General features: G+C 32.4%; 5 protein-coding genes across 7 annotated transcripts; 3 read left to right on the top strand and 2 right to left on the bottom strand.

Annotated features, from left to right (window-relative positions):
* Positions 1 to 1,728: 1,728 nt before the first annotated feature.
* Positions 1,729 to 2,724, top strand: LOC100185988 (homologous-pairing protein 2 homolog). The gene is made up of 2 exons (XM_026836651.1): positions 1,729 to 1,808; positions 1,947 to 2,724. The coding sequence occupies exon 2, from the start codon at positions 1,957 to 1,959 to the stop codon at positions 2,587 to 2,589; it is 633 nt and encodes a 210-aa protein (XP_026692452.1). The 5' UTR covers positions 1,729 to 1,808; positions 1,947 to 1,956; the 3' UTR covers positions 2,590 to 2,724.
* On the top strand, positions 2,722 to 14,527 carry golgb1 (myoplasmin-C1). Of its 2 annotated transcripts, XM_009864045.3 has the most exons (23): positions 2,722 to 2,881; positions 3,205 to 3,317; positions 3,430 to 3,491; positions 3,554 to 3,672; positions 3,872 to 4,050; positions 4,447 to 4,603; positions 4,911 to 5,093; positions 5,363 to 5,517; positions 5,930 to 6,041; positions 6,605 to 6,790; positions 7,073 to 7,231; positions 7,670 to 7,804; positions 8,407 to 8,583; positions 9,239 to 9,409; positions 10,086 to 10,196; positions 10,511 to 10,698; positions 11,064 to 11,277; positions 11,438 to 11,614; positions 11,861 to 12,055; positions 12,474 to 12,572; positions 12,953 to 13,084; positions 13,671 to 13,775; positions 14,048 to 14,527. In XM_009864045.3, exons 1-23 carry the CDS (start codon positions 2,825 to 2,827, stop codon positions 14,135 to 14,137), a joined length of 3,276 nt encoding a protein of 1,091 aa, XP_009862347.1. In that variant the 5' UTR covers positions 2,722 to 2,824; the 3' UTR covers positions 14,138 to 14,527.
* Positions 14,528 to 14,564: 37 nt separating this feature from the next.
* Positions 14,565 to 20,018, bottom strand: capzb (beta-actinin II). Of its 2 annotated transcripts, XM_026833621.1 has the most exons (8): positions 19,915 to 20,018; positions 18,140 to 18,348; positions 17,572 to 17,685; positions 17,017 to 17,158; positions 16,235 to 16,351; positions 15,653 to 15,798; positions 15,137 to 15,247; positions 14,565 to 15,078 (listed from the first exon to the last, which is right to left on the bottom strand). In XM_026833621.1, the coding sequence occupies exons 1-7, from the start codon at positions 19,918 to 19,920 to the stop codon at positions 15,157 to 15,159; spliced, it is 825 nt and encodes a 274-aa protein (XP_026689422.1). In that variant the 5' UTR covers positions 19,921 to 20,018; the 3' UTR covers positions 14,565 to 15,078; positions 15,137 to 15,156.
* A 607-nt stretch (positions 20,019 to 20,625) lies between these two features.
* Positions 20,626 to 23,931, top strand: LOC100178916 (O(6)-methylguanine-induced apoptosis 2-like). Its single transcript, XM_002124145.4, has 7 exons — positions 20,626 to 20,865; positions 21,004 to 21,125; positions 21,720 to 21,821; positions 22,077 to 22,265; positions 22,585 to 22,696; positions 22,939 to 23,098; positions 23,419 to 23,931. The coding sequence occupies exons 1-7, from the start codon at positions 20,790 to 20,792 to the stop codon at positions 23,684 to 23,686; spliced, it is 1,029 nt and encodes a 342-aa protein (XP_002124181.1). The 5' UTR covers positions 20,626 to 20,789; the 3' UTR covers positions 23,687 to 23,931.
* Positions 23,773 to 24,739, bottom strand: LOC100175042 (39S ribosomal protein L22, mitochondrial-like). The gene has a single exon (XM_004225616.4). It carries the CDS (start codon positions 24,682 to 24,684, stop codon positions 23,995 to 23,997), a length of 690 nt encoding a protein of 229 aa, XP_004225664.1. The 5' UTR covers positions 24,685 to 24,739; the 3' UTR covers positions 23,773 to 23,994.
* Between the last annotated feature and the right edge of the window lie 276 nt (positions 24,740 to 25,015).

Raw genomic sequence — 25,015 nt, forward strand, 5'->3', positions numbered from 1 at the left:
CTGAAATCCCATCTGTACTAGATCCTCTTCCTACACTAAGACGTGCACAACAATTCCTTGGTTTAAAACCACACAACAATCATGTTTATTTCAATAAATCAAAGGGATTTTACTGCTGGTTGGAAAACAGCCAGACCAAATGCCTTGCTGGTGCAAAAGGAAGAAAACACCCAAAGGTAGCTTTTAGTTATTTAAAGTAGGGCTTCCCAAATTCGGGGCTGCGTGCTGAACTATAGAAGTTGCCGAGGGCCCGAGAGTATACCAATTTAAACAAAGTAGTACTGCATGTCTGGTTATAATATACTATTAAACAAAAACGGTCTAATATACTATTATACAAGAAAAATTAAAAGGAGTAACAAGAAAAAAGTTTGGGAGCCCTAATATAAAGTTCATAATCAAATTCGACGAGTTTTGTTTCAGATTCCTTCACAACAGATGAACATATTAAAATCATATTACACCAAACCAAATGAAGACCTTTTTAAAATGATTGGAAAACGATTTGATTGGTAGATCTAAACAATCAATTTATCAGTATTATAGACTTATTAATATCACTGTATACACTAAGACATCTGTATATTTTTTCTATTATGTGCAATGTAAAACCTTTTTATAAAACCAAGTATTTCAGCTTGATTTTTGTGAAAACATTATGAAGGAATTCTAAATGTATTGGCGTATTCTTGTTAATCCACTGGGTAAACACTTACTGATATTGTTCATATTAAAAGACTTGGCATCGATTTTAACGCTGATCATTAGAGATATTGCAATCACAGTGATTATATTGATTATTGCACTTCATTAATAACACGCTTGTATATTTGCCGCATGCATTTATGTGTGTCCTCCATTTTTTCTCCTCGAATACGCTCCAACACAAGCAAGTAAACCACAGATTCCAATAACGAGACCCAGAGTTAAAGCGATTCCATCTCCAGCATCAAATGCAGATGCTCCAGGAATTGTGCCCGATAACAATATTGAGAGCACCAACAGAATCATTTTATACTGTAGTTCGCAAATCATTATCACAATTTAACAAGATACAGCAGAAACGAGTTTTTTTCTGATTAGCCAAGAGACCAAGTGTAATGTATAAAGGTATGGACGGCTGGAAATATACAGATAGGATGTTAAGTTCCGGAATACTTATGTATACTGAATAATACAGTAAATGTAATTTTTTTCTAAAATGAACCAACACACTGGTGCAGCAGCAAACCTAAATACTTTAGGCAAATCTAATTTCAACTACGTTTTACGGTTTCTGTTTTACTGATACAGAACCACTACGTCTATACAGACACGAAAATCACAAGACTCATTTTACATCAAAACGTTGCACTAGTCGCCGTGATTGTACGACAAAACAAACTACCGGATAGGGCGCTATAACCTATAATTTTGTACACGTGTAGCGTAGCTGTTGGATTAGTAAAATTGCCGAACTCTAGCATGAACATTAGGGCAATTTTAGGTATTATAGTTATGATTTATTTACCCTTGGACTGCGGCTTGTGAACAACTTTATTTATAAATCGGCTGCTTCAGAATTTTTATACACCTTGAATCTTCGTTTGCAAGTATCCAAGATTAAATCTGATACATTGTATATTTTTAATATTTTACAATCACGCAATCATACTTTGGTATATGACGTGACATTTCGAAATAAGATACAGAAATATTTGATTTTTAATAGATCACGATGTCTATTGCAAATGTTTACTTTGGAAATCAGCGAGCCGTGGAAACAGCGGTCGCTGTTCGAGTTTCGAAATAAAAATAATAGAATGATGATATTGGTAGACATTTTGTAGACAGAATATTTTGTGCACAAATGTGATAACTTTTAGCTAATTGTAAAATACGTTTTTTTATGTTATACTGCCTGGGTACTTTATATATTTTAATAATTTTGTGACTAACCCTTTTTTAGATAATCAAATGGCAAAAAAAGTTGAAGATGCCGTTTTCGAGTATATGAAAGCTCAGAATCGGCCATATAGCGCTGCAGATATTTTTTCGAATCTACACAAGGAGCATGGAAAAACTGCCGTGACAAGAGCTGTTGAAACCTTGAGCCAACAGGGAAAGCTGCTGGAGAAAACGTATGGCAAATCCAAGATTTATGTTGTGCACCAGTCTCAATTCCCTGCAGTAAATAAGGAAGAAATAACCAAACTGGATGCTGGAATTAAAGAGCTCACTGAAAAAGTAATGAGTTTGCAGACAGAGTATCAGAAGAAGTCATCTTTACTTGGCCAACTAAAGTCGTCGCTCACTACAGCAGATGCATTGGAAAAAGTAAAAAATCTAAGAGAAGACGTTGCAAAGATGAAAACACATTTAAAAAGCTTAAAATCCATGTCTGGAACGATTGATCCGGCTCAAAAGAAGAAAGTATATGAACAACACAAGACGTATGTAGGGCATTGGAAAAAGAGAAAACGAATGACTTCTGATTTAATGAATGCGGTTTTAGAAGGATACCCCAAGAGCAAAAAAGTTTTTATGGATGAAGTTGGCATAGAAACTGATGAAGCCTGCTCAGTTACAATTTTTAAGACTCATGTCTAATTTTAAAATGTCATTTGTTCATTTCTACTGCACAAAGATTTTGATTTTTGTATGACAAAAGCACTCTTTCATTCATTCACCTTACTTAAAATTTAACTGCCAATTTTAAATTGTTGTTTATTTTAATTTTTACAGCTATTTCTTTGGTTCTTGGATTTGCTTAAATCAAATCTTTATAGATAATTTTTTACTTTAAATTTCTCTATATTAAACGTTCATGGAAAAATAACTTAAAATGTCTACGGAAAACAATTCTCCATTACCGCAAACCATGTCAGAAGGAGCCCTAAACGTGAGTAAATTTGTAAACCTTAACAATAAATTGTAAATGTTATGCATTAAAATTGAAACAGAAATAAGCTAAACGTATTTTTATATTTACCTAAATAAATATAACACTACCATGCCGCCTTAGTTTTTTATATTATTATTTTAATAACTGTCCTTGTGTGTCCAACGTCTATAAATAAACATTCCAACAAAACAATCAAAATTTGTGTATGGATAGAAATGCACAAATGTGATATAAAGGTACCACCAAAGTTTAAAAATCTTTTTGAAAAAAATCAAAATTGTTTTTTTTAATGATAAAAGTTTATGTTTATTTTTTAACAGCTGGTGCAAGAGAGATTGACAGGAGCTGAAACGGAGACAAAAGACCTCGCTAACATGCTCATGGACCTTGGAATAACTCCTAACAAAGATCTACTTGATGACCAGGCTTACCAGTAGGTTTTTTAATACATATCTCTATTTATATTATAGCTCTGGCCTCTATTATTTTTAATATAATTGACTAATTGTTCTTCCTTTCATTATAATGCTTTATTTATTTTCCAGGTTGACATTACAGTCTCCTGAATTCCCAACATCTGTAAGTGACTGGTTGAACAAAGGGGCAGGTATGAAATTTGTAAATCCTATTCAGGACAAAATATTAAAGTATTGTTAAAATTAAATAAAGAAAAGAAATCCGAGAAATCTGTTCGATTTGGAGATGTTCCATTAGAAAGATCAACCAAGACTTCCCACCATCCTATATTAAAGAAGCAAACACCAATTCAACCATTAAAAGTTAACTTTGTAAGCAATATTTGACTATACTGATAACTTATTTCATTTATTATACACTTTTAACAAAATTGTACTCTAATCATCAATGCATCCAAACATTTTTTTTACACAATAGGGGGGTTCTGTGAAACCTTGGTGGCTGTGCCAGTACTCATATTTGCAACTCGTGTCAATAACAAAAATGTCAATAAAAAAAATGATCTTTCAGAACACAGAAAATACAAGAGGGAAGAAAACGTCTTTGAAAATGAAGTCCGAGCAATATCAGAAGTTGGTTACCAGGTTGTGCAAGACAGAAAGCGTCATTCAATCTTTGAAATTAAGTCTTTGCTCAATGCAGACAACACATGAGACTGCTGACCGGGAAAAGAACATTGTCATTGAAAAGTAAGACTGATTTTGCTGGTAATACTTCATATTTTTTTTTTATTACCTGAACATTTAATTAGCTTGTGATTACATTAATATTATAGTTTATATTTTTTTTTATATAGGCTACCTAATAGTTTATACTTGTTTGTTTCTGCTGTGCATGAAAATGTGTCCAAAACCTTAAACTGTTGCCTAACTACAGTCTTGAGTTAGCATGCCACTAAGAAAACACATTTGGCATACCATTGTTAAATAATAAGAAATACAGTGATAAATACTTATCACAACTTCATCTCATTTCTTGGTAGTAAACAAACAACACACCTTTGGTAATGGTTTAAAACACAAATAGGATATTATGTGTTAAAAGTGTCCCATCTGCCCCCACTCTACTATATACATTTTTTTAAGATTAAAAGAAGAGATTTCTCACCAAGAAAATAAAATAAAGAAACAAGAAGAAGAGATAAACACGGAGAGGAGGAGCAGGGAGGATGTTGATCAACGTTGGAAGGAGGCCGAGATGGAAGTTAAACAGCTTCTTGAAAAACTTGATCAAGCTACCAATGTATGATTTAATGTAAAGTTAGTTAAGTGTTTATATTTGTTTTATGTGGGGTATATATATACACATATTAGAGTGGGGAAAGATGGTACACCTTTTCATTCTATGTTCTGGTCCCATTTAATAGTAACAACTGACAACTAATATTTAAAGAATTATAAACCGTATTCTCACGACTCCAATAAACCGTTGTTAATTGTGATCACGGTATTTGGATATTATATGTTAAAATTCCCCCCCCCCCCTTACTATATAAACAAAAATGTTTTACTGACTATAATATATTTTGTGCTTTATTTTGCTCAAACAGAGGAACACTGTGTCCTCTTCTGAAGATGTGGTTGCCAGAGACAAACTCATCCGGAAGATTGAAGAGTTGAAGAAAGAATCCTCCCGGGAGCAAGAGATGAGGGAGACAATTGAAAACTCTCATCTTTCTCTTTTATCCCGAGTACAAGATATTGAAGATGAGTTGCAACGCGAGCGTGCACAGGTTAATAACATATCTTTAATTTGGATGAATGTAACTTTATCTTTGCTTGGCCGAAACTGGACAGTCGTTATAACATTTATTGTTATTTTATGTATAATAAAATATACTAAAAATTGTTAGTAAAACAGTTTTTTTATCCATTTTTTTAAAATAATATTTACATTATAATACATATATGATATATAATGTAATATTTATAGATTATATACTAAAATTTACCAACAATTATTAATACCAATTTTTTTCTTCATTTTTGTTTGTACACACAGACTGATGAATTAAAAAAAGAAAACATGAATTTAAAATCATCAAGTGAAGCACACAGTAAACAAACAGAGCAATGGAATGTTAAAGCAAGAGAAATGGAACAAACGCTTGCGATGTTTAAAGAAGAATTAGATGCAAAAGAAGAAGCTATTCGAAGGTTTTTCTGATATTAAATCATAAATATATAAAAACACACATAATATATACATAATTTGTTTAAAAATATCTACACACTTTAAATTACTACTTTTTTTTAAAAAAAGTGAAAATTAATCTTAAAAAAAGCATATATATGATTTGTTTAAAATATTATTTTTTTTTATTTTAATATTTATTTGGGACCTATTTTATTTCTGAGATTAAAACTTTTACCAAAAAGCATAAACTTTAATTAAAATTCTATTAAACCATTTAAAATTTGTTATTGATTTTTTAGGGTAATTTTTTTTGTGTTTTAGTAAAGTTTTAGTCAAACATTATTTTATCTTTTTACAATTTTAACACTTTTTTAAACTACATTTTGTGGTAAATATATTTTGTATTTTATTCAGTTAGTATTTTAATTTCAGGTTAATAAATGAACAGCAATCACATTCTGTTGAAAACGCTACAATCGCTTCACAACAGAATGCCCTGCAGAAGGAAATTAAGGAATGTAATATTGTACTTGAAGCACAAAAGGTAAAAGTAAAACTGTTAATATATATGAATGCAATGCTTATTTATTTTTGTTTTACTTTGGTCTGAATGGTTAGGACCAATCAAACATTAATTATCATGATGAATAAGTATTAAACTAATAAACGAATCCGAATTAGGACAATGATATCGTTTCATATATACTTTTTACATCAAGAAAATACACTTTATCGGTAGCAAATGATTGTCAATTTCTATCGCCTAAACAACTTTGTGGGTCTATGTGTCCTTGGGCAAGACAATTAACAACAGTTGCTACAACCCAGTGGTCACTTTTGGTTTGTCTAAATTAAAACTAAACATCCTTCCAAAATAATTACCAACAAAGTTACATATGTGGTAACCCGTAAGCGGGCACGAGGTGTATAAAAGAGTACACCTATGTTACGACTGTCGTTTCCCCGACACGCGAGGTTAAATTAGTTACATTTATTCATTATATCAAGAAATACTTTTTACTTAAATAAAGGATTATGCCCAAGCTAATTTCTTGTGTTTGAAATTATTTTTTGCCTAAATTTACAAATTATATTTTCCTTCCTTAGTCTGCTTTCACACAACTACAAACAGAGAACCGGGACTTGCAAGATGCTCTTGAGGAGGAAAGAGCAAAAGTGGAGGATTTGGAGGAGGATTTAAAAAAGAAACAAGAAGAGAACATGGAGAGGGGGACTGTGGAAGAGAAACAGAGAAAAGAACAAGAAAAGAAATTAAGATCAGAAATGAGACAGGTAGTACTCTACCTGTTCAATAGTAATTTTAAAACTAAATTAGTATTTTTGGGTTTGTTGATTTTTCCTTTTCAGATTTCCTAATTTTTTAAAAATTACAAACCCCATAATTTTGACAGTAAAATCTACTGTAAGATGCTAAAGCTAGACTTGTTTTAGAATTGTTACATGTCTACCATGTATGTATAGGCAGTAGTAGACACTACAAACTTTATTTTACATCTTATTTTTAATCATTCTGGTTTCAACAAATAAATTTGAACAATTTGAATTTTGGTATAGGTTTTAAAAAAAGAAAAACAGAAAATGTCATCGTTGGAAGCAAAAAATAAAACTCTTGAAAGTTGCTTAAAGAAACAAGAGATTGCTCTCAAAGAGAAAGAGGAGGATTTGGAGAAGAAAGAGCAAGAGTGGGAGCGAATAATGAATGAGGAGAAACAGGTAAATAACATAATAAATGGTACCATAATAATTTTATTTGTCTCTTTGATTACGGTAGCAAAGATTTAAAATATTTTAAACGAAAAGACAACAAATAGCGACAAAACAACAGTTGTTAAATTTACAATGTCACAAATGTGTTAAACCAAGTTTAAATTTTTTGAACTTAAAATTTTTTAGATTTATACCTATAGTTTAAGACATTAATTGTTGTCATTTTTGAGAATTTGAATTTTGGTTGTTTCTTGTGATATAGTAGTGTGGGGGAAGATGGGACACCTTTTTATTCTATTTTTTGTCCCATTTGGTAGTAAACAAAGAAAATGCAAAGAATTATAAACCGTAGTTAATTGTTTAAAACACAATCAGGATATTTGGATATTATTTGCTAAAGCAATAATTTACCTGTATTTCAAACTCAGCTGTTATATTATACAGAACACAGCACTGGCAGTTAAAGAACGAGATGAATTGATGAAAACTCGTGAAAATCTTATGAAGGAATTGAACAAAGCAGCAAGTGACGTAACGAGAGAAAAAGAATTTTTACAACAACAACTTGAGGAGATAAAGGTGGAATAATTTTATTTGTTGTTCTGTTTATTGCCATGTTAAGTTTCCTTTTAAATATTCATGAATTTTCATAATATATTATTCAAATCCTGGAACATTATAATGAGCAAGCTGCACAATTTATATCTAAATAAAAAGTAGTAAAAATATGATTAAAAATTATTTAAATTATTTTTTTAACTGTGAGTAGGGAATGACATGATAAAAATTTCCATAATCCAACATTAGGTTCCATATTTCTGACAAAATGACTCTTCTTATTTAAACAACTCAAAAATAAATCCATTTTTGATTTTGAAATTTGCTTCCAGACATCTTTTTTACTAATTGGTCACCTAAACAATCTTTTAGTGAGAAATTAAAAAGTGTAAATAGGAAAACATTTTTTTAATATCAAATATCTAAAGTTTGACATTTCCAAAAAATATATATTTATTAATTAATTAACACTTAAAAATTCAATTCTTGAAATTAAATTAGTAAAACTAAAGTTTTTCATTAGAACCTAATGCAATAAGTATTAAGAAATACCGAAAATTCGACATTCCTAAAAAATTAAATAATTAATTACACTTAAAATCATCAAATTTTAATATTAAAAGTTGGAGCAAGATATCTTGAAACGGGAAAAAGATCAGTTGGAAGAAGAAAATGTGAGGTTAATGGACAGCGTTGCATCTGTGGAACAACAGGAAGCGATTTATAAGCGAGCTCAAGACCTTGCAGCTGCCTCAAACCTTGCAAAGGGTCAGCTTTCGTATGATAACGGAAAGTTAAAGGTATTAAAAAAGTATATATCTATTTTATTTTTGATAAAGAGACCGACGATCCCATTTAGGCGAAATATATATCTCTTAATCAGAGAATGCATAATATACCTGTTGGCATCAATATTCAGTATATATCATTTTAAGTGTTATAAAGCTTTTTGCTTGCTGTCAAGTTTATTTACATACATTATAGTCTACATATTACTAAGACCTGTACAACCAGTGGCCCGTCGGCCAACTATACACAGTTTTTTTTAATAAAGCTTTTGCACAAGTATGCCAGAGACTGCATTAAATCGATTTCCTATCTACATAAACTGCATAGGAAAGTCGATAATTTTTCTGAAAATTATGATAATAATAATAATTTATGATAATAATTTTTCTGAAAAAATCATGTGGCCCACGTTGTCATTCAAAATTTGGTATTTGCCCCTCCAATGAAAAAGGTTGCACATACCTGATCTAAGGGATGGCAATATCACCCACCCACCGACCCTTTAAATGTGCCCTCATGGCAAAGTTTCAATGTTACCCTATTTTACACCTTGGTTTACTAAAATAGGTAAAAGCAATTTTTTTTTCTAAATATTTTCATATTTTAAATTCTTTTGTTTCAGAAATTTTATTTTAGATTTTAAATATTTAAATTCTTTTGTTCCAGACTCGTGTTGAACAGCTTGAAGAAGAATTACGAAATATAGCCTCAGTGCAGTCACAAGTTGTTCAACTGCGCGCAACCAATCGCGCGTTGGAACAAAAATATTCGCAAGTTGCTACAGAGGTGGCAAACTCAAGGGTGGAATCGAACAGAATGCAATCTCATATTAAACAGGTGCACGTTTCTATATTCTATATGGGTGAGGTCCTTGTCAGAGACCTGGGATTTAGGTCCGTTTTTACCCATTACCCCAAAAAACTACTCATATGCATTTCTATATGGGTGAGGTCTGAGGCGTGAGGTCCTTGTCATGGTCCTGAGATTAGATTTGGCCCAATTACCCAAGCACTACAACATTATACACATTCTGTTCTATTTGGGTGAGGTGTGACTGAGGACCTTGTCAGGGTCCAGGGATTTAGGCCAGATTTGGCCCATTAATCCAAAACTACACACATTCTATTCTATATGGGTAAAGCCCTTTCTATAGCCCTTCAAGGTTTCGGGCCAGATTTGATCCATTACTCCAACACCCAGTATTTCACCTATTACTCCAACACCCAGTATTTCACCTATTACTCCAACACCCAGTATTTCACCTATTACTCCAACACCCAGTTATCATTTGTTATGAATGATTAAATAAAACAAAAGGGGTGTGTTTTTAGGACATTTATGGTTTGATATAAATATTAGATTTTTAATAAAATACAACCGCTATCGTGTTTACCACAGCATTGTGTATTAAATATATGCGCCCATTGTGTGCTTGGTAAATTTGAAATACACAATATATGGATTTTTACAACAAATAAAATATACACCTTTTCAAATCTTTTTATTCATTCAGTTACAACATGGCATGGAAAGAAAAGAAGCGGATTTCAACTTAGCTATAACTGCTCGGGATGAAGCTGTAAGAGATAAGGAGGTAGCCATGGCTCAAATAGAAGTCACAAAGGTGATTTTTTAAAGATTAACATTACCTTGTAAAATTATCTACTTTATTTTATGTATATTTTCTTTAAATTATCTAAAACTTTTAATATTGGTAGGTTAAATACACATATACTAGCAGCAGAGTAAAAGCTGTTTTTGCTAAAAATGCTGTCACCCCTGTTTTAAAGGTTGGGTTCTACCCCTAAGTCTGGTTTCTGATTTGGATGGCCCTTTTTCCAAAATTTTGCTTGTGAAATGGACAGAGGCAGAAAAAGAGTATGGTTTCTGATTTTTGATAATCTTTTTTTTTCAAAATTTGCTCTCTGACTTACTCAGGACCAGGAAAAAAGTCGGGTTTCGCAAATGAAGAGAGAATTATCAGATTGTCGATCAGACAACGCTCGTCTATCATCCACGATAGATGACATCACAACACGACAAGCGCAACTACAAGAGGTGTTGGATCAAGTGCAAACTAAACTTGGGAGGAAGGATGGACAACTGGCAGCTCTTACTGACGAAAAGTAATTTGATTGAATATTTTGCAAGTTAATTAGAGCAGTTTTTAACTGTTTAAAACTTGATTAGAAAATATGGAATATAGATGCTACTGTTATTAGTATCCCATCTTACCCTCCTAGTAATATAAATATTTGTCTTAGAATTTTTTTGATTTTATTTTAAATAAAAATTTTTCTTAAGAATTTTATTAAACTTTTGAATTGTATTTTTTGTATAAAGAATTTTTTCATTGTTTTAAACGCATTTTGTCTTTAGATTTTATGCATTTTTTGAATGTTTATTATTGTGTTAAGAATTTTTGATTTTTTAAGGTATTTTTTTTGTCTTAACAATTTTGTCATTATTTTTAATGTATCTTTGTCTTCAGATCTCAGCTTGAACACCAAGTTCACATCCTGAATACAGAGATTGCAAAGTTAGAATCCACATCGCATAATCGTGATGCTCTTGAACAATCACGTATAACCCCTGCATTGGAAGCGTTAGAACGAGCGCGACACGATAACGTGAGGCTGGCTGCTTCTCTAGATGATGTTTTACGAACCAATGCACAACTTAAGGACGATCTTGATAAATGCAAGGTAAGGATTTGTATGTGTAGGGGTACTGTCCTTTTATCCTAGATTTGTGTTTTTTTTAGCTACATAAAAATTTTACAAAAAAAATGCGAAACATGGTTGAATCTAAAAATGTACAGTCCGTACCGTTTTAACTAAATGATGAGAATTGTTTTTTATCTAGACGGATCTTGAAATCCAGCGTGAGCGAAACGAGACGATTCTTCGTCAGCAGAAATCCTCAGAAGAAGAAGCTCTTCTCACATCCCGGAGCAACAATGATCGTCTCCAGCAGATGAAGGATCAGTTTAATCGGGAAAGATCGGCGATCAAACGACAACTAACTACGCAAGTTAATGAGGTATGTGATTTCTTTCTTTTTTTATGAATTTTATTCTGTTATTATTTTTTTAATGAAAGAAACGTGGAAAATTTCCTTTTTTCTTTTATTAAATTACTTTCGATTGTTTTTAATAATTCTTTAATGAAAACAATTTTTTTCTTTTTCTTCTTTTTTTTTATATTATTTTGATTTCTTCTTTTTTAATGTATAGTATGGTAGGAATGTACAGCAGCAGTATTCATTCAAAGAAATATTACCTTACAGTTAAAGAAAACAGCTGAATCTGCCCAATCACGCAACACACAACTTACTCGAGGAAATTCCGAGCTTCGTTCCAAACTCGCTGATCGGGAACAAACAATCGCAAAACAAAAGGAAAAGATGAAACAGCAGAAAATATCCTTGGATCGGATGCAAGCAGAGAGGAAGAGCAAGATCTTCACTAATCAGAGGATTAAAGTTGGTTTGGTTTACTAATACCCTTTTTTTGCATGGCCAGAGTTCAAGGTTACAGGTTTAAGACTTGTCTTGCTATCATTGTGGGTGTATGTGTCTTTGGACAAAAACATACCGTCTATTGCTCAATCTATAAAACCCTAATGTGTTGTCTGGGTTATCCGCAATACCTTAAAAATGTTGGCATAAAATGTATTATACTTTTTGCATGGTAAAATATTTATGCTAAAAGTGAGACTGCCTTCCCACCATATTTCGATTTATTCGACAAAGATAAGGTGAATATGACGAAATGCATGTAAACTTTTTTTGCAGCCAATTATGCGATTACTTACCTGCCTAGTAGTTACCATGCAAAAGGGTATATTATATGAATTTATTACTGTTTTTATAAAAAAACTTACTATTTCTTTTTTTCAAGGAAATTGACAGTGAGTTGGGAGAATTGGAGAAAACGAAGCAAAGTTATATCGAAAAACATAAAGAACAAGCTTCCATTATCGCTACCTTTAACACTGAGGTGATACATTTGATTACTTGGTACATAACAATTTGCATGGGCTTAAAAATGGGGTTTATGTATAGTAGGGTGGGAGATGGGACACCTGTAGCAGTAGTAGCACATAATATATACATATTTTGATCGTGTTTTAATAACTTTTAAACAATTAACAACGATTCATGGAAGTCATGGGGATACGGTTTTAATAATTTATAGCACAAATTTTTGCTTGAGTTTATGGAAAAAAAAATCTATTTTTTTTAAATAATATACTTTTCCCTTCAAAAAAAATGGTTTAAAAAAAAGTTACAAAAAAAAGGTTTTGTTTGTCAAAAAAAATACCCTTTTTTCTGAAAAAAAATATCATAATAAATGTGTAAAAAAGTTCCACAAAACAGGTATCATCACTGCAAGAAGACATAGCAGCACTTAGTCATGCGCAGAAGTTATCCCGTGAAACTAGCTCTAAGTTGGAGTCAGAGCTGGGGAAAGAAAAAGCGGAAAAAGAAGTTCTTATCAACAAAATACAGGTAGTATATATAGTACTGTAGGGTAAGATGGGATACTGTTAGGACCTTAATCTCATGTCATAATAGTGTTTTAACAATTACAATGCTAATTTAGAATTGTGGCAATATAGTTAAATATAAAATTTAAAATGTCCCATCTTACCCCACAACACCATATGTTGTAACTGCTAGGTGTATAGTAGGGTGGGTTAGAATGGGACAGCTTTTCGTATTATTTTTCTGTACTACTTGGTAGTAAACAAAGAACACTCAAGGAATTATAAAAGCGTATCCTCGCAACTACTATAGACCGTTGTTAATTGTTTAAAACACGATTAGGATATTTGAATATTATGTGCTAAAGGTGTCTTGTCTTCCCCACCCCATTATAAACCCAAAGAAATCTTTTGGAAATAGTTTGATCTTTGTGATTCAGAATATAGATTATGGTTAGATTTTTACCTGTATTTGTTACTGTTTTAATCATTTAGGTAGTTATTTTACTTTGATGATTTTCTTTTGTAAAATGTTAGCAATTAATTAAAGGACACTTTTAAGGTGTGTGGAGTTATCTGTAAGTCTCTAAAAATGTATCCTCACAATTTAGTCGCTTGATGGCGCCCTTAAGCGAGCAATCAACGAGAAACAAACGGTGGAGGAAAAACTAAGGAAGGTTCAAGTTGAATCTATACAAGTACAACATAACCTACAGGTCATCTGATCTAACATTATATTAATATATATAAAGTAGGGTGTGGAAAGATAGTAAACAAGGAACATTCAAAAAATATAAAACCGTATCCTCACGACTCCCGTATAACAATGTTATTTGTTTAAAACACGATCAGGATATTATGTCCTAAAGGTTTCCTGTCTTACCCACCAGGGCAGGACGACCAGTTTAAGAACCACTGATATAAACAGTGCATGATAAAAGTGTTGCATTTACCTCTTGATTGGTTTAAACATCATTTTTTTTCACAGGAAGCCCAATCCTGGTTCAAAAATAAATTCCAAGTTTTAGAAAATGAGCTTCCAACCAAACAGATGTCTGCTGGTGATACAAGGCATTGATGGATATTATGTTTAATTCAAGTTAGACAACTTCCACTGTACTTTGTTTCATCCATTGTGTGTATGGGCTATAGGGCCAAATCTGTCCCAGGTTCTCAAAGATATCACCCATTATGTATTATTTCCTTATATAGTATGGTAGGGGAAGATGGGACACCTTTTTATTCCATTTTCTTTCCCCATTTGGTAGTAAATAAAGAACATTCATGAATCATAAAACCGTATCCTCACGACTCCCATGTACCGTTGTTAATTGTTTAAAACACGATCAGGATATTTAGATATTATGTGCTACAGGTGTCCCATCTTCCTGTACTGTATAGATAGTAGTTTGTCTTTAAGCAAATATCCTATGTTTTAACAGTATTAATATATACTTGACTTACTGTGTAGTAGTCTTATACTTTATCACGACTCAATGAGTTAAGATTCTGGCTACAAAATAATTTTATTTTTCCAAGAGATAAAATTCCAGCTAATATGATCAGCATATTTCGATATATCATAAGTAATCACAGATCAGGAACATGTGTGTTGCTGCAGTCTTTCATATTTTGTAAATTTGTGGTCTTGGTTTATAACATTTATGGGTATGATACATTTGCAAGCATGGTGTAGCATGCGTAAGGTGTAGCATGCGTGATTTGCACATGAGAGAAATTATGATAAAGAATATATAGATATAGATGGGACGATGCAGAGATAAAAGAGAAAATTCTCGCATCCAAATCATATCACTTCCACAATTGTTTATATTAAAGATATTTATTATGGTAGCAAACGGTTCCGATTTTAGACCGCTGCCATGCACAATAGCATGGCTCAGTACTGTTTATGGTTGAGCAGCAGTTTAGACAGTGGAGAATTACTTTCCAAATTTGTTTTTCAACTCGTTTGCAACTGTTTGTCGTTTGTCTTTTTCAGATGCACAAGTGAGAGACCTACAAGAAAAAAATGTTAGTTTGTTTTTATGCTTCAATTTTTAAAATTGATACGAACAGAAAATGGTGAAATAAGAGTCACATTCTGTTGTTCCTTGTGAAGCCAGCGGAAAGCTCCATGTTGAGTTTCTTTCGATGGTCGTGAGAATTGTGGCGAGAAAAGGAGTAGCTGGAGATAAGTGTTGATAGGAATCATAGGGAAGTGAAAGAAAGTTTGTGGTTCAGTTGAGTAAAGGGAAAGCAGAATAAGGCAAAGAAAGAATTTGTATATAAGGTGTGTTAAAGTTGTAATATTTGTATCATCAAAAATGTGTCATCTTTTTTGTACATGAGGTACATCGAAGTTATAATAAATGTATTATCAAAAACGTAACATCGAAAAAAAAGTTATATATTAAGCTTGTATATTAAAATAACATTATTTTTATTTTTCTCTTAAAAACATTAACGAAAATCATATTATTAAAAAAAAAGTTTTTACATTATTAACATGTCATAATTTTAGACATGTCTCTTCGAAAACAGTTGCGAAAATCATAATATTTAAATAACGAGGAGAAGGAAATCAACTTACCGTAGCTCTTGCACAATATCTCTTGTTTTCCCAAAATAAATTTCATTGAGAGTATGTCTCATCTTATTCTCCATCTCTTCAACCAATCTTCCAATGTTAGCAATATGGGAGTTGCTTCCTTCGTTCAGAGATGAATCTTTTTCAACCTGGAAAAAAAATAGTCTACAATATTTATTAAAATCTTTTTTAATATTTGTCTAAAGAGTTACTTTTGTTAATTTATTTTTTTCCTATTTTTAACAGTGTCGTAAACCCACATTGATACTGAAATACTTTATTGTATACCTAGAAATAGTCTACTAGATAATATACAATTGTAATTCGACAATGACATTTAAAACCAACTGTTACTGATTTTTTTAATGCTTTACTTACCTAAAAAAAACACAATTAAAGTAATTTTAAATTACTTCAAACTACTTTTGAATGCTAAGAAATAGCCTACTACAGAATATACGATTAAAACTCGACAATGACACTAATGTTTTTAATGCTTTACTTACCTAAAAAATCACAACTAAAGTATTTTTAAATTGCTTCAAACTATATAGATGTCATTAATATGCAACATAAAAGTCTAACCTGTCTAGTTAAACTTCCCCCAAGGTTCATTGTTCCTGATGCAGCTTTGCTTGTTTGAAGCCACAGCATAACAGTGGATGTAAGTTTGTAATGAGCATTACGACCTCCAGACTTTTCCTGCATAAAAATATAAAACATGTTTGCAAGCAGGAAAGTATGGCTTATATTCTATAGGGGTGAGGTCATATAGTGGTTAGATTTAGTACAGAGTTGGCCACAAGCACCAAACTTTTTAAAATGCAGGGGAGGCAGGGTAAGTTAGATGACCGTTCCTATGGAAAAAATGGATTGTATTGTTTCTTGATTAATGTAGTGTAAAAACTTCCAGGGTTGGCCTGCCACCCCAGATTTTGCGCCTATGAAGTTGGCACACTATCCTAAAGTAGGAGTTTCTATAGTTTTTTCATCTTATTATTAGATTATACAAAGAATGTTTATGGTGCAGACAATATTTTTAAGAGTCTTAATTTTTAAATAACACAGTAAACACTTTATGTCAGCACTGCCATTACACACAATTGTATTAACTTGCCACTACTCGTTGCTGCTACCATTGTGGGCAAATGTGTCCTTGGGCAAGACACTTAACAGTAATTGCTTCAACCCAATGGTCACTAATGGGTTGTCCAAATAGTCAGCCAAACAAAAAAAAATAATCACCCACAAAGTAACATACATGGTAACCCATAATCGGCTACAAGGAAACAGTACACCAGTGTTATAACAACTGTCATGCCATGAAATAGAAAATAAAATAAGTTGCATTTATTTATTGAACCTACCACAACTTCAATAACATGAATAGAATCCCAGCACCCTTTAATTTTTGGTGAAGAATCTCCAACCTTTTTAATAAGAATGGCACCAGCAAACCCATGGTCAAGGTCCCACATATACACAGAAGAAATACCACCTTCAAAGTACCTGCGTGGTGCCCTTTGGTTAGTAATAGATACAAACTGTTGCAGATATAAATAAAAAGGAGGTTTTTAAGCAATTTATTACAGTTTTTATAACCCATACTATATTCAGGTTCATTAGTCTTTGAAAAAAAAAGACTTTAAAATGTGGTGCCTTATATTTACTAATAGATATAAACTTTTGTTGTAAGGTATATTATATAGTAATCCAAAAACACCTGTTTAAGCAATTTATTACAGTTTTAATATCTGATATACATACAGTTTGTCTTCAGAAATATTAGTGTAAAAAAGTAGACTTTAAAATATCATTCAATACAAAATTCATCAATATAACAATTTTAATACCTACTTTACAAAACTTTACTACTTCTTTATTTTTTAAAATAAATAAACCTAAATCAATCAAACACTTACATTTCTCTGTATGAATCAAATGCACTGTTAGCACTGACTTCAATATCTCGCAAACTATCTGATGGTTTTGCTCCATCACTTAATGGAGGATCGTATTTGTTGCTCCACGGTGACCTACACAGTGTGTAATGATTAAAACACAGCCCAGTCTGATCAGGCATGTAAAAACAATAATCATGCTTTTGGCAGTTCCTGCCCTATTCTGACAATCAATCGTAGACCAGTGTGTTCTAACACCATTTTTTGCTGCTATAGCTGGCCCAGCGTTCATGTGATGCTTTCACCACATAGTAAGCTAATATTATATTCGCTAATAGTTAAACATTAAACAGTAATATGTATGATAAACAACGTTGCCTACTTTGCCAATTTTAAGCAAATTTTCATTTTGCCAAATCTTGGCAAGCAAAAAACATGTTATTTCTACTGTATATTTACTAAAATGAAAAATAGAAAAAATGGATATATTTTTTCGAACATATATAGTTCTAAATTTATATACATATAAAATATACCTTGATTGTATGGTAAACAATAATTTATATTTTAAAATTTCCACGCAACTGACCTATATGAATCTCCATCTCTGTTATAATCACACAACAAATAATCTTTTCCAGTTTGTTTATCTCGTAATACTCTCAGAGGTTGATCCACGGATGACAGAAGATCTTCACATAACTCGGGAACGAGATCAATGAGATCTGAGAGGTTTTTCTCCACCTGCTGAGGTGGGAGTCTCCTCATTAAATCCAGGGCATAATCGAGCTGAAGATCCTGAAATTTGTTCCATGTTTAGATTTAGCATGAAATTTGTTCTGTGTTAGGATTTAGCATGAAATTTGTTCCATGTTCAGGTTTGTGAGATCTCTAGGCTAATTTATATATAACTGCACTAAGCTTTAAATTTTATTTATTTAAATTTTTGGTTGTATATATACAGGATTGTAAAAATACCCCTTTTTTAGTGATAACGTCCAAATCGTCGAAAAACATCTGGATATTTTAATAGAAATAAATCCTATTTATATTAAAATAAACTTTCTTATGTTCGGCCAACAATATACTCTTTGGTTTCTTAGTTCAGTATTTATTGATGACATAAACGTGCGCTCTATTTTAATCGTATTGGTTACCCTGCAAGAACACCGCGAATAGCTAAAATGATGGAACGGTTTGTGCAAATATTTAAAAAAATGCAAATGATATTACATTTATTAAAACGACGTATAAAATCGGCAGAAACAACTGAAAAGTTTTACGCACGTTCATCGAACACGCGACGAACATAAAACATTAGATCGCAGCTTTAACAACCGTTTCTATGTGGTGATGGTTAGTAATACGCTTTATAACAAGATTTGGTAGCTTGGGTGACAGACGCACGTAAAACATAATACGTCCGGATTTTCAATAAAATTAAACGATCACCGTCCGGATTTACAACTTTTACAATCCTGTGTATATAATATAAAAATAGTAGGGTGGGGGAAGGAGGGCCATCTTTTAATTTGATTTTCTCGTCCCATTTAGTAGTAGGCAAAGAGTAACAAAAAGTAAACAAAGGGGTTAAAAACAAACTTATATTGGAATCGTGCTTATTGAGAACTCAAAACTATTTATTTGTAAGCTATATGTTATGTAACATCTTTCTGTTTTCAAATTTTGATCAATTGACAGTAAATAAACTTTGTTTGTTCATAAAACAATTTTAATAGGAGAATGACCATTTTAATCATGGGATAATATGACAGACAGATATACAGAAACACAACTTTTTAACACACTCGCTACTCACACAAGACTATAATGTACTGCAACATTGTAAAACTGTATCTAAATATTTTACATACTCTCCCCCACACTTTAACACAGGAAATGATTCAGTTTTGTAGTTTAATTATTTTAACAACTCCATACAAACAAAGATAAGAATAACAGTGGCTGAGAATTTATAGGTCATTAAACTATAAAAGAGAACAGCCATGTTATAAAGACTGTCTTTGTTTCAACATAACGGTAAATGAGTTACATTTATTCAAAAGCCGACATCAGGAAATGGTCATCTTAATTTACAATGAAATATCACACATTTGATTTAATGTTTCAGAAAATAGTTAATAAAACATTTTCAGTGTGAAGTTAAAAAACAAACAATGCAGAAATTTTTAACGGTACTTGTACTTTATAGTAAAAAGTCAGATTCAAATTAAAAGAACAACAAACTTAATCCAAGTTCAGTTCAATATTTTGTTATAATGAAGCAACACAGATAAAAATGGACCCATAACAACGCAGCACAAGTTGAAATTAATTGTTTGTTTATTTGTTTACAACACTTACCGTCATAACTTACGGTCCAATTAGTTTAATAAATACTTTATACAACCTACAATATCAATCTACAGAACAAAATACGCCAATTTATTACACACATAAAGAGAATGACTGTAATACATCACATGTAAGAGTGTATGTTAAAATGTAAAGAGGTTAGGTCAATGCTTTTTTAGAGCAATAACAAATGTTTTTAAATATGACTATTGACTGTCGCTGTGTGAATGAATATATATGGTTTCACTAGGTGACTAGACTGTATAAAATAACATCTATAGGTCCCTAAAGATAAACAGCAGGTTTTAGTACGCAAAACAACTTGTTCTGATACGCAAAAAATCGCGAAAAAACTTCCGCCCAACATAAAACCAATCATCACTGAGTATTTAGGAACCTGAAATATGACGTCATCAGAAAACAAATTTCCTTGTACAGTGAAAAACCTAGCGTGTTCAGGTTTTAAGCTGAGGTCTAAAAGTAAAATTGACGTTCATTGCGTTTAAAATCTCCAAATTACGTATTTTTTTCGGAAAACTAATTATTTTACCTCAGAGTTTAGATTTAGGTTTGGCCAAAATATTGCAATTACAGGGTAATTGTTTTCCAAAATATTATATCTTTTTATAAAAAAACGTATTTAATATTTTGTTTTTAAGTTTAATATTTAATAATTTGTTTATTTAAATGCTTAAGTTCTCAACTCGAAGCCCCAAAATTAATTACGATATTATAACAGCTTTGGGGAATCCCAATAGTGTTGCTATGGAAAACGAAATAGCGTAATTCGCAAATTAAAACTATGGTAGGCTACAAACTAAAACTATAGCAAAATGACTTAGAATTTTTGTACAATTCAAATTAAAACGTTATTCTGCACATAAATGGCTGTTGATAGCATTCAACCGCTCGATTCTGTGCAAAGAATTCATTCACGCATAACTGGAAGGTTATATAAAGGTATGGCTGTTGATTTCCTTTTCTTCGTCTTTTAAATAACACAATCTGCGCAACCGTTTTCCAAGAAATAAATAATAATTATGTTATAAATTTTTTTCCCAAATTAAATGCACTGTAAACTTACAAATGTTTTTTTAGGTCATGGTGTTACTGCCGCCACTGCTTCTATCCCAAGCAAATATCAGACCATTGTAACCAACAACTCTGACCGAAAAGGATTTCGAACACAAGCAAAACGTTTCAGTGATGACTATTATTTGGTACGTTACAAAATAATTTATATTTAATTAATTGGTTAAATAAACCAGCTTAATAAATATGCAAAACTGTACATATATTGGGCCATAATTGACTTAATGTAATTTATGTTTGGTCCGGTGCCGAGGCTCAGGCGCTTGCATTGAAACCAAAATGTTTACGGTTCGATGCTTGACAGCGATACTGATCGACGTATGTGTCCTTGGGCAAGACACTGTTACGGCATCAGTCACACGAAGACTTAAATGGGCTTTCCAGGTGTTGGGGTAATGGGCCAAATCTGACTTAAATCCCAGGTGCTTGATAAGGAACTTACTCATAAAGGATAATAAAAGATAATAATAATACAATTAGGAATAAATCAAGTTTCGTTACATACATTTTGTATGAGTGTGCTCCAGGCACAATATCATGCTATATATTTATATATTACCTTAATACTATTTATTGGGTTAAACCATAACAAATGCAAAACTGTATTAATTAGGCCATATATAACATCAGGATTATAACAACTTCAGTATCCTCGACACAGGAGGATAAATCAAGTTATGTTACATGCATTTTGTATATGTAATAAAAGCTATTTATATCAGAATGACATCCCTGGTCCTGGAAACTATAGTTGCCCTCATGGAGAAATAGAAAAGAAATCAACTTCGTTTTCAAAGAAAGGAACTGGAAGTTTTGCATCAAAAGTAAATCATCATGGCCTTGACTATGTTATTAAATGATTGTATCTTAATTCTTATTAATTTCTACGTGGTAGTTTTGTGGGTAGTAATTATAAGGAATACAGAGTTGGAGAAATTGCCATTACAAGTCTAACTTAGGGACACATATGCCCACAATGGAAGTAGCATCAAGCCTCAAACAGAACAACAAAAAATATTTTTTTTAAACTTCACATACAGTTATTACATTATATTTTCAACACCAAATAATAATTTCAGACATTAAGAACTCGTAAATCAATGCTGGGAGTTACACCTGGTGCTGGATCCTATAACCTACCTTCTTTGTTGAGCACAAGAAAGGAGTTTAATCGTGCTAATACAAGCTCATTCCATCAACCTATTGCTATTAAAACTGATCACATATTGGTTGGCCCGCCAAGAGCCCCAGCTCCTAATCAGTATAATGTAAGTGGAAAACCTTCTTGGTCCCAAAATTTACCGGAATAAATAAATTCTGCAAATTTCTAACTAGGATTATTAATGTTGTTGCCATTTAGGCGAGATATATATCTTTTATTATTCAATTGGTTGGACTTGATTTTTGTCTGTTACGTTTTCATAGCACCAGATCCTTACTGCATAAATAGGCATTTTTATAGCCTATTTGTTGTGTTTACATTTTAGTTGGTTACAAGTAACATTATTTAATTCTTTGAATACATGTATGCTGATCGCCCTGGTAAATAGGTGTAAATATATATATTACAAAGCTTATGTATGGCAGGTACAAAGCATTAACACAGGGAAGAACTATGGTGTAACTGCAGAAGCTGCATTTAAATCAAGGACAAAACGTCAAGGAATTCCCATTGGAAGCACAAGAGTTCCATCTCCCAGTAAGAATCAATACTCAATACATCTGCAGTTGGACCAGAGAATAAGATCATGTTTACCAAAAACAGTAAAATTTTGCTCATGCCAGGCAAAATACTGGTATTTATATTCCCCAATGAAAATTAAAAACTGTATATTTGTGCATTCATTTGCAAAAGCTGCTACATGTTAACTATGTGTTCAATTTAACTGCAGACTACGGATTATATTTTGCTTCTATTTAAATCAAGTAAAACACCACCAGGTCACTACAATATACAAAGTGGGACAAAGGTTAATGCTCCAATGTCAAGCTTCTGTTCTACAACAAAAAGACAGCTTAACAGTAAACCTGCAGAAGTGCCTGGCCCTGGTGCTTACAAACCTTTTGATGTTGTCACTCCACCTCAAAAACTCATATTACCGTAAGTAAAATATGTGGAACATATATATGTTAGTAAACGTGATGTTCTTTTTAGGATATTTACTAATCGATATATCACATGCTTTTTAAGACACCTATCTAATTTTTGTGTGTTGTTTGCGCCTTTTCTATCTATTTTATGGTTGGCAAATGTCATGCTCTTATTCTGACATTTAATAATGTTACCACTGGGTTGAAGCAATTGCTGTTATGCATCTTGGCCAAGGACACATACGCCCACAACAATAGCAGCAACGAGCCTTGAACCCATTATTACCTCTGGAGCAATTGTCTGAATATAACCAAGTAAGCCCTTTCCAGGCGCAAGCATTATCTTTGCATCAGTGCACCAGCTATGCCACTCCCAGCACCCATTGAAAACCCAGGACCTGGATCTTACGAACTCGTGGACTACGAGGGGCCACCAAAACACTATATGTCATCCGGTGTGTTCGTTTCGAATACATCTCGTTGGACGTTTGATCATCTTCCTGGCAAAGATAACCCAGGTCCTTCCACGTATAGACCAGAAAGAGTGGGGAAACAAAGTTTTATATACAATGCTCAAAATAAATGGATTCCTTTATAAAGCAGTATTACACAGGACAATGTGCTAAACAAATTTGACATACATATGACTCTACAGTTTGCTCTTTTACCTAAATCATTTTCAACCTGCCATAATAATTACTTTTGATAATTAAATGAATTTTACAAATTTTAAAACAAAACAACAACATGTATAACATTATGAGTTACAAGCAGGTGCGATCTATATTATCTTGTACGTTTACTGTGATTTGTGATTTTTCTATTAAAGCTTTCACTGTAAAAGTAAGTTTTGCGAACAAACACATGGGTCCATGTAAACTGGTAAGAAACTTTATAAATAGGTTTTTACAATCCATCAGATATCTTTCTATTCCTTAGTTCATCTAAATGAACAATTCCAAATTCAAGTGCTGTAAGTTTTGGTCTCTTTGGAGGAGCAGGCCCTTCTCTTAGTAAACAGTAATAATTTGAAAATCTGCATTTACCCAACGCCATTCGCCCCCTGGCATGATAGATTGGAAACTTGACAGCACCGGAAGATTCTGCGAATGAATCCACAATGTGAAGGTTTGATTTGAATTCCACATTATGTTCTGCAACTGCATGTTCCTGTGCCTCACGCAGTACATCAGCTATTGTCCTTGCTGCTTTGTTGTTGATATATCCGAGATGTGTAATTGCTTCGTCTATGTTAAGACCCTTAACAATATAAGCAACATGGTATAACTTTTTAGGTGGGTATCGTACGTTTGCACGTCCGTAATAGATTTCTGCCGGTCGCACGCCTTTTTCAGGGTCCATCGGGGAATAAAGCATTTTGTTGTTTTCTGTCCATGTTTCGAGATCGGTTGTCCATTTATCTTCGTGGGTAAGAGAATGAGCTTTAATACGTTTATGCTGTCCAGGATTTTTCCGCCCTTTTACAATAAACGAAGTGTGTATACTTCTGCTGATAACCGGCCAAAATACTTTGGTTTCGATAACCTTCGTTAGATTTAGTACTTGACTGGATAGAACGGCTGCATTTCTCAGCATTTTAAAGCGAACGTAATGCAGTATGGATCGAACAATAATTCTACACTCGATAACACATTTGTTGATTGATTAATTCGGATAGGTGCAAGCTACCATTGGATAGTTTTTATAAGAACATCGTGATATATTCACCGTTAATTTAATTTTTACCGCTTGCTCATTATGAAAAAATTATTCTGTAAATTTTTTTTGTTAAACTTATTTAAAATAAACTACAGAACTAACGCAAAAAAGCAGAAATTTGCACTATAAAAACCCTTCGACACTATCTAGTATCTTCTATACAGCGACATGGGTATTTCCCTTTGCCAGAATTTCTAGCAAGCACTTT

This window comes from Ciona intestinalis, chromosome 1 (assembly GCF_000224145.3).
Source record: "Ciona intestinalis chromosome 1, KH, whole genome shotgun sequence".
Taxonomy (NCBI): Eukaryota; Metazoa; Chordata; class Ascidiacea; order Phlebobranchia; family Cionidae; genus Ciona; species Ciona intestinalis.